This window comes from Phocoena phocoena, chromosome 3 (assembly GCF_963924675.1).
Source record: "Phocoena phocoena chromosome 3, mPhoPho1.1, whole genome shotgun sequence".
Classification (NCBI taxonomy): Eukaryota; Metazoa; Chordata; class Mammalia; order Artiodactyla; family Phocoenidae; genus Phocoena; species Phocoena phocoena.
The window spans coordinates 168,276,972-168,286,015 of record NC_089221.1 but is presented as its reverse complement, the minus strand read 5'-3'; the positions used below and the strand labels follow the sequence as shown (position 1 = coordinate 168,286,015).

Below are 9,044 nucleotides of genomic sequence, written 5' to 3'. Positions count from 1 at the left end.
CTTGTAATGACAACGCACCCACTCGAATAATCCAGAATCATCCCCCATTCTAAGATCCTTAATTGAATCACACCTGCCAAGTGCCTCTTGTCATGTAAGGGAACATAGTCACAGGCTCTGGGGATTAGGGCGGGGACAACTTGGGAGAGCCATGACTGCCCACCCCAGCATGCACGTGGTGTAAAACACCATCCCTGTACTACCACGTCCCGCCCTGCTTTAAACTCTTCCTTGGCTCCCGTGGGCCCCAGAATCAAGTCCAAGTGTGTCTGCCTGCTTTTAGGCTTCTGCCAGCTGCTCTTGCCCTCCCACTGGCCAAGCCAGACCTGCAGTGGAGCTTGCAAGCTATTCTGGGCATTGCCTTGCTGCATAATTTCCTCAGTCTGCAATGCCTTCCCACTTCCTTCTTTGTCTGGCTGGGCTATATATTCATCTGGGCCCTAGTTAGACACATTTCCGCTTGCAGGAAGCCTTGACCCCAGCCTGATTCCCTCCCCCTGGCCCATGCCTGTGGTCCCCACCAAGGAGTATTTTTCAGAGCTCCAAAATAGGTTCAGAGCGTTCTAGTTAAAGAGTGAAGCGGGGCGGGGGAAGAAATGCATCGTGGCGGTCTGCCCACAGGTGTGTGTGCAGGTGTGTGACCAGGTGCATCTCTAATCTGAACTCCTCAAGGTTCAGAGAAATCCGTGAAAGGTCAGGCTGTGTTGCAGGGCACCGTGCTGAGCCAGACTCCCATTATCATGTGTGATGCTCAACTCTGTGGGGTCCCCATTTTACATGCAAGGAAACAGAGAGATTAAACCACTTAACAGAGTCACACAGCAAATGGGGGCAAGGTCAAGAGGCTTGGTGGCAGGGAGTCTAGGTGCAGAGGGGCAGTGCACGCAGTGGGAATGGGCAGCTCTGGAACCAGACTGCTGGTGTTTTTGAGTCCTGAGCCTTCTAACAACTTGTTTGCTGTGTTACCTTGGGCAAGTTACATAGCCTTTCTGTGCCTCATAAGCTTTTCAAGAGTTAAAGACCCTGGAAGCCTTAGAATAGAAGCCTTAGAATACAGCACTCAGCCTGAGCCACTTATGAGTCACCCAATCACCATTTTCTTTCTCCCCTCCAGTCTTTGCACACGCTGTCCCCTCATCTGGGCCTGCGTCTTTCCCCACTCTCTCTGCTCACCTCTGATTCCCCAGGCTGGGTCAGGGCCCTGTGATGGAACCGTCTGGTGACACCTTGAGTGTTGGGACCGGATGGGTCCTGGTCACTGCTCTGTCTTCAGGACCCGGCACAGGGCCTGGCACACAGTGGTCGCTCAATTAACATTTATTGAATGTGCAAAGCAATGGATACTGCAGCCTCTCCCCGCCCCGTGCCCCCAACGGATCTCTCAATTTCAAACCCCTGCATTAGCTCTCAACCCCCAGAAAGGCAAGAAACTGGGGTAGCAAAACAGATCGGTCATTATTGTACAGTTGCAAGTGGGGACAGGGTGCTCAACATCTGTGAGGGAGGGGGGCTGTCTGTCTTCTTCTGAATGGGCTCCAGGAACTCAGGTCCCAGGGAGCTGGATGCCTTGTGAGCACTGGCCCCCTCCTCCCCACACGCTCTTTGGGAGAAGCCGGAGCAGGGAATGTGTGAAGAGAGGGGGATGAAGGGGGATGAAGGAGTGTCCGAGGCAGGGACATGATCACAACAGCTCTCGCCCGCTGGTCGTTTTGTTGACTTTGGACAGGCCTTCCCGGAACCCAGAATCGGTCATTCTGCAGGCAGACAGACAGTTAAGGAGATAATCCGTGAGCCAAGGGGAGCCAGGCCCCGCCCACTCAGCCCACCACACCTACCCCAGAGCCTCTTGGCCCTGCCCCAGGCTCCACCCACCTGCCCCCACAGCCCCGCCCTCCCGGCCCCTTGCTGCCCAAGCCCCACCCACCCCAGCCCGAGGGCTCACACTTGCTTCATCTGCACATCCTCCTCGTCCTCCTGGGGCAGCTGCAGGTACGGGTTATTCCTTGTGGGCTGGAACTTGTAGCCCGTGAGCACGAAGAAGGCGAGAGTGGAGCCCTCCACCAAGAGCTGGGGGCCAAGGGGGCAGAGTGGGAGTGTCAGGCACATGCCCCCACCTCCACCTCCACTGTCTGGGCCACCCTCCGCCCCACCTGGGGCCTCAGTGCTCACCTGGTACAGCCACTGCCACTGGAAGGGCACGGCCACCCGCAGCAGGATGGCGATGATCCGTGTGAAGTAGATGTAGCAGATGACCTGCAGGGACACGGGTGGGCACAGGGCTGAGGGACCACTGGGGATGCCTGGGGAGGGGGGCCGGGGATTATGGGCAGAGGGCGGGGGGGCGGGGCTCCGGGGGACTGCAGATGGAGGGGTTAGGGTGGGTGTGCCAATGGGCTGGTTGTTCCCCCTCCCAAACTTCCCGAGTAAGCACAGGGCTCCTACCATGACATAGTAATGCCGGAACAGCTTCAGCTTGGCCAGGTTCACTGCCACTGAGGGGTAGGCACAGAGAGTGGGGGTCAAGGGAAGGAGGCAGGGGGCAGGACGAAGGGGACAGGGGTGGAGAAGGGCTGGGGACAGGAGGACATTTGGGTGAGTGTCTCAGGGGCATAGTGTGGAGGGGGATGTCCCAGGATGGTGAGGGGGTGGAGAGGCAGGAAGAGGCAGTCAGAGGGGATGGAAGGGGCATCCAGGGGTCAGCAAGAGGGACCAGGAGCAGGCTGAGGGCCGAGGGCACAGCTCACCCTTCCCATCAGTGCCAGACGTGTCCTGGAGATGCCGGATGGACCTGGGAACGAGAGGGTGATGTGGGGGGCAGTCAGCACTGCCTCCACCCGTGCCTGCAGGGGAGGGGGTCGGGTGGGGGTCCTCACCAGACCACGGGGAAGAGGATGGCGCCACAGCAGATGAGGTCCACCAGAAAGAGGATCTCCTTCCAGACGCCGTAGTCGCTGGTGCCCTCCTCACGGGACTCGATGACAATGTAGGCCACGTTGGCCAGGACCTGCGGGGCAGGGGTGGGGTGGGTGGGATGGGCGGGCCCAGCCTACACTCATGTCCACCTGCCCACCCTGGGGCCTCCGTGTGCACCTGCAGCGAGATCACGATCCCAAAGACCTTCTTCTCCTTGTCGGACAGGATGTACTTGATGAAGGCCCAGCCAGAGCCGATCAAGGCGATGGTGATGAAGAGGAGGGCGCCCTTCAGCCTGGTGGAGGCGGGCAGGGGCTGCGGTGAGACTCGGGGGCCCAGCCCTCCCCTGCCCGCCTCCTGCCCCCGGCAGAGAAGGGCACTCACAGATGCGTGATGTAGTGCATGACAGCGAGGCCTTCGATGGGGTGGCCCTGGCTGTTGATGAAGTAGTAGTTGATCTGGAGGTGGATGGACGGATGGACAGTCAGACAGATGGAGGGGGGGATGGAGATGGTGGTGGTTTGGGAACACCGACAGTCACAGTCGGATGGGTGGCCAGGAAGTGGCCTGAACAGAAGGTCATGATCAGGATGGTGAGTGGACCGAGAAAGGGACAGTCACAGCCAGAACGGCGGCCGGACAGATGGCTGGACAGTCACAGCCATGACAATGGAGGGAAGGTCACAGTCGGGTGGATGGACAGTTAGACAATCAGCCCGGTGGACACTCATAGCTGGACCCACAGACAGTCAGACTGAAAGGTGGGCGGTCACAGCTGGACAGGACTGGATGCACAGCCGGCCACGGTGATAAAATGGATGGACAAATGTATGGACAAATGGAACTCCCAAGCCCAGGGTCTGCAGAGATTTGAGGAGTGGCTTGTAGGGGCTTTTTCCTGGCCCCTGACACCCCAGCCCACCCCATCCTGCTCCCGGCCCAAGGCTCTCACACTGTGGAAGAGGAGAGAGACGCTCTTGGTGAAAGCCAGGGCTGCCATGAGCCAGTGGATCTTGAAGACGTTGTACCTGGCAGCGGGGTCGGGGACAGAAGAGAGTGGGAGGGCATCGGTCAGGGGCAGGAGTGGGAAGGTGTGATGAGGGGAGGTGGGGAACCCCCAGGGGCAAAGGCATTACGTGTTCTTGCAGAGGATGGACACCCAGAAGACGCCGGAGGCCAGGAAGCAGGCGGACATGACCATGTACAGCTTGAAGAGGGGGATTTCCGCCGCCGACAGGAAGCCCTCGGGGTTCTTCTCCCGGATCATTACCTGGGGAGGGGACAGCGGTGGGCAAGGGGATTACGTGCTAGCTCCAGACTTGCGGGGCCCTGAGTGTGAGTCTGTGGCTCTCCCGCTCTCTCACTGGCCGACTCCCTGTTTCTGAGCCTCAGTCTTCCCGTCTCCCAAATGGGCATGGAGTACCTGGTCTGCAATGAGCGCTCCGCAAACCTGCTGCCCACCCTCGTCACCCCTGCTCACCGTGATGTCGAACGGCTGCTCCTGGCCCGGCACCGAGTTGTAGCAGTTGTGGAAGTTGAGATTGTACTGGCCTTCCTCGGCCCTCGAGCCGATCACCACATGGAACTGGGAGGTGGGGCAGACAGAGGGGAGAGGAGGCCTCAGCGTGGGTGGTCCCCACTCTGTGGAGGGGAGGGGCTGCAGGCACCCCCGGACACTCACACTGAAATTGTAGGAGTTGTTGAGATGGCCCAGGCCCAGCACCAGGTCCTGGTCCTTTCCAGCAATGCCCTGAGGGGACAGAGGACCTACATGGAGCATCAGCCGGCCCCCCCCGGGGGCGGGGCTTCCTCCCTCCTGCCCTGGCTTCCCCATACCTGCTGGTCGGCTTGTGACCCTGTGGGTTTCAACTTGGCCTTGTCGGGTGCAGTAGTGGTCCCTGCCAGGGGCAAGCAGGTGACTTTAGAGATAGACAGACAGCAGAATGATGGGCGGGACGTGTGGAGTGGCCCTGCCCACCCGCCCCTCCGTGCCCGCACGGCCACCCTGACTCACCGCCATCCACCTTGGGGTTGACCCTGTGCTCTGACTTCGGGAGCTCTGGTTCGGAGGGCGCTTCGGGGAGGAGCCCGGGAGAGATGAACAGCTTCTTCTGTTCCCCATACTTTCGTACCTGGACCCTGTGGGATGAGGCTGGGAGGCTGAAGGCTGGGGTCAGGCACACCTGCTCTGCTGAGGGACTCAATGGCCCCTCGGGCCCTCTGGGGCTCAGCGTCGGGCTCCATCAGTGGTCACCAAGTTGCAGCATTTGGCCACCACCCATCGAGATGGCTGCTGCATCCCTGAGCTGCCTGTACCGAGGATTAGTTGTCACTTCCTGTGACATTAAGTCACTCATTCTACTGAAGTACACACTATTTAAAAAGAAAATGCTGTATATACAGAGAGGCAACAGAGTATCTTTGGACCCTGGGTTCAAATCCCAGTTTTCAGCCTCAGTTTTTTCATCTTTAGAATGGGGATAATAACAGTCTAAGCAGTCAATGAGTTAACACCTGTAAAGATCCCAGGATGCTGCCTGGCGCACAGGGTGCATCCTACACGCACAAATGACTTGTATTAATTCTCACAACACCCCTCTGTGTTGGGTCTTCTGCCTTGAGACCCTAATACTGCCTGGGCACTCCTCCCCTCTCTCCCTCCTATAATCAGAAGGCTTGAAGGCAAAATTAAAAAGCAAGTGACGGTAATTCCCTGGTGGCCCAGTGGTTACGATTCGGTGCTTTCGCTGCCGAGGGCCCGGGTTCAATCCCTGGTCTGGGAACCAAGATCCCACAGGCCGCGTGGTGCGGCCAAAAAAAAAAAGCGAGTGGCTTTCTCCAAAGGAGTCAAGGTTCTTTCTGGCTGGTTCTGATTCCACCTGATCAGCTCATGTGTGTAGCACAACCAGGGAAAGCCCAATGATGGATCTTAAGGGGAGCCACCAGCCCTCCCACTCACTGCAAATCCTTGGTGTTGATGAGGAAGACAGCCAGGAGGTTGCTACTGTTTTTCCGGAGAGGACAGTCGTGAGGGTCCCGGCTCTGGAGAGTGGGCAGCAGGGAGCCTTGGTCACCCCCTCCCACTGGCCCAGCCTCACTCTGCCTTCCTCCCCATCCACCCAGGCAAGGGAGGGTCTCTCCCTGCTCCCCGCTCTGGGAAAGGACAGGGACCTTTGGGTTCCAGATGCTGACAGACCATCCTCCCCTTCCACCACCCCTGCCCCTCCACACTCCCCCCCTCCCCCCCTCCACCTCTGCCCCCTCCACTCACTGAATAGGAAGGAACACTGCCAGATCGAACACGGGTCAGACTGAACCCCACCTGGCAAAAAGAGATGATGTGAGGGACACCAGCAGGGACCTCCAAGCCACCTCGATCAGTGGCAATAGTAACGTAACCTCGAATTTCCTCAAAGCCTACTAAGCGTGAGGTTCCGTGTTCACTCACTTCACTGACTTTTCCCATCTGCCCCCAGCCCCCCAACCCTCTTCCTTTAACTCCTAACCATCCTTGCCCCTTGACTGGGATGTCACTTCCTCAGGGAGACCTTCGCTGGTCCTCGACCTACCCACCCTGTTTCCCCCCATTTAAAATGCTGATGTAAAAAAAAAATTAAATAGAATGTTCATGGCTCCCTGCCTTGGGCTCTGGAAGCCAACACACTTGGATCTATATCCAGGCTCTTGGCCTCTGAGTAAGCCACATGCCTCTGAGTCTGTGTAAACACCTGTAAAATTGGGTTTACAGGTGTAATATTTTCACAGCATCCCTGAGAGGTGGCTATGACAGAACAGACTCATGGAAATAGATTTGCATGGTACCTGGTACCCAGCGGGCATTCGATAAACACTAACTTCTCATTTTGACTGCAGGAACTGGGGCTGTCTTGTTCACTGGTAGGCTCCCCTCCCCCCAGCTCAGTGCCTGGCACGTACTGCATGAGAAATTATTATTCCCAAGTTACAGATGAGGAAACAGAGGCTCAGAGAGATCAAGGGACTTGCCCAAGATCACATGGGTGAGAGGCAGAGCTAGGATGCGAATCCAGAATTGGGGCGGGGGGAGGGGGGCGGAGCTCAGAAACTTGTGCACCTCTCCCTCCTCCAGCAAACTCCTCAAAGCCCCTCACCAATGGGGCTTTCTCATCTGTCTCCTGGAGGCCCAGCCGCAGGAGGCTCAGGTCCACCTCCAGAGAGCCGTTGGTGTAGAAGCCAAAGCTGTTCAGCTGGATGTCTGCTCGCTTCTCCCCCTGCCAGAGACCAAGAAGGCAGAGGCAGCTCAGACTTCCCACCAGCCCAGCCCCAGGGCTCTAGCATGAGGTTCCCCCAAGGGCTTCGGGCCCCTCTGGGTATCTCTATATTTAGGACAGGTCCAAAGGGTGACGGGAGAGGTTGAGAGGGCCAGCTCTGGAGGCCATAACCTTAATCCCAGGCAGGGACAGGGTGGCTCCGGATCCTCTGGCCACTGTTCGGAGAGTCCAGGATTCGAAAGTCTGGGATACCTGGAAGTCTCCCTATTGGGTAAGCATCACCCGGAGAGCAGAGTTACGCATCTTGGGGTGCCTGGCCCTCACCTCCCGGAAAATGTTTAGATTCCAACTGAGCCCCCAAGATCCCAGTGAGTACCCAGAGGACCCTATTCTAGAACCCCCAGGGACTTCCCTGGGTGGGGTCAAGGGTCCCTAGCGTCCCCAAAGCAATCCCAAGAATTTAGAGGACTCAGAGTCCGCCGTCTCCGGAGATGAACACCCCCCCCCCCGGTGGGCGGGGCACGACTACAGCGCGGCGGGCCAGGCAACTCCAACCGGAGGACCGAGGGGGCTCCTCGGACGAGACCACTCCGGACCTGGAAGCGGGGGGCGCCGGACCGCTCCATCCGGACGAAACCACTCCAAGCCAGGGGCTTTTCCGGGCCAAAGCTGCGACCCACACCCCAGACCGCCGCGCGGGGGGACTCACCGTCAGCGTCAGCCGGTGGATGCGCCCAGAGCAACCGCCTAACAGCAGCAGCAGAAGTAGCCGCTTCCCCCACTCCGCGGGGCTCCCGCGGGCGAGCCCCCTCCTCTCGCTCACTGCCATCTCTGAAGCCAACGCCTCCCCTGACACCGCCTCTGACGCCCTTAAGCCCGCCAATCGTCGCACGGTGGGGGCCGACCCTTCAGCTTTCTACAGCCCACTCAACCAATCAGTAATCGTCTCCTCTCGAGCCCGCACCCTGTACGACACCAAATGGACAGCCCGAGCCCCGAATGGAAGTGCTGATATCGCTTAACCCCGCCTCCAAGCTCACCAATCACTAGAAAGATTGTCCCCGGATGTACTCTGATAAACAGTCCATCCAACCAATTGTGATGCATCTGATATCCGGTCCCCTAAAGGGGAATTCCTCCATCCACTCTTAACTGACAGACCCGTTCAGAACTACATTACCCAGAACGCAGGGGGAGCAAACAGCTCAAGGGGGCGTTCAATAAACTACACTTCCCAGTATCCCTAAGGACGGGCGTCCCCTTTCTTACCCCGGGGATGTGGCTCCCAGCCAAAGCTCAGGCTTTTGGTAAACACATGCATTTGCTAAAGCCTGTCCTGTTCTCCTAATCTTCCTGATCCACCGAGAGGCCAAAACCTGGCCCCAAGCTAAATCTTGACCCTAGGATGACCCATGATCCCAGGCTGAGTCACCAGCCTTAGGTGGACCCTTCTGTCCTGGAGTGAGGCAACTGGAGGCCCATCCCCAGATCCCAGGCTGGTCTTGAGTCAGGCTGAATCCCGGCCCCAGCCTGAGCCTCCTACCTGCAGCTGAGCCCTGACCTCCGCCGAAACTTAGACTCCCCGACCCCCTACTACCCTCAGCCTATACTGAGCCTTAATCTCTGGCTGAGCTTCCACCTGGACTGACCTCAGATTAGGACTGACCCCTGACCTCAGATTAGGACTGACCTGTGGACCTTAGTTTGAGTCCCAGGCCTTCGACTGGGTGGCTGACCCCTCTGCTAAGCCTCCTATCCCAGTCAGACTCCATCCCAACTGTGGTGCCAATCTGGGATGAATCCCAACTTCATTTAGAGGCTGAGACCCTACTCCCAGGCTGAGCCACCGAGTTCCAGACCCCAGGCTGAATTCCTGATTCG

The 9,044-nt window shown here is 58.2% G+C and overlaps 1 protein-coding gene across 2 annotated transcripts; it reads right to left on the bottom strand.

Moving 5' to 3' along the window:
- Positions 1–1,436: 1,436 nt before the first annotated feature.
- Positions 1,437–8,007, bottom strand: GPR108 (G protein-coupled receptor 108). 2 transcript variants are annotated; one of them, XM_065873149.1, is made up of 18 exons: positions 7,873–8,007; positions 7,044–7,163; positions 6,185–6,235; positions 5,873–5,955; positions 4,928–5,052; positions 4,750–4,811; positions 4,595–4,663; positions 4,394–4,498; positions 4,050–4,183; positions 3,866–3,941; positions 3,298–3,371; positions 3,091–3,208; positions 2,874–3,004; positions 2,745–2,788; positions 2,443–2,492; positions 2,170–2,253; positions 1,943–2,067; positions 1,437–1,754 (listed from the first exon to the last, which is right to left on the bottom strand). In XM_065873149.1, exons 1-18 carry the CDS (start codon positions 7,990–7,992, stop codon positions 1,682–1,684), a joined length of 1,644 nt encoding a protein of 547 aa, XP_065729221.1. In that variant the 5' UTR covers positions 7,993–8,007; the 3' UTR covers positions 1,437–1,681. The 2 variants fall into 2 exon arrangements, with proteins under 2 accessions (XP_065729221.1, XP_065729222.1); XM_065873150.1 differs by lacking the exons at positions 4,595–4,663; positions 5,873–5,955; positions 6,185–6,235; positions 7,044–7,163; positions 7,873–8,007 and having other exon boundaries at positions 4,928–4,934.
- Positions 8,008–9,044: the final 1,037 nt, after the last annotated feature.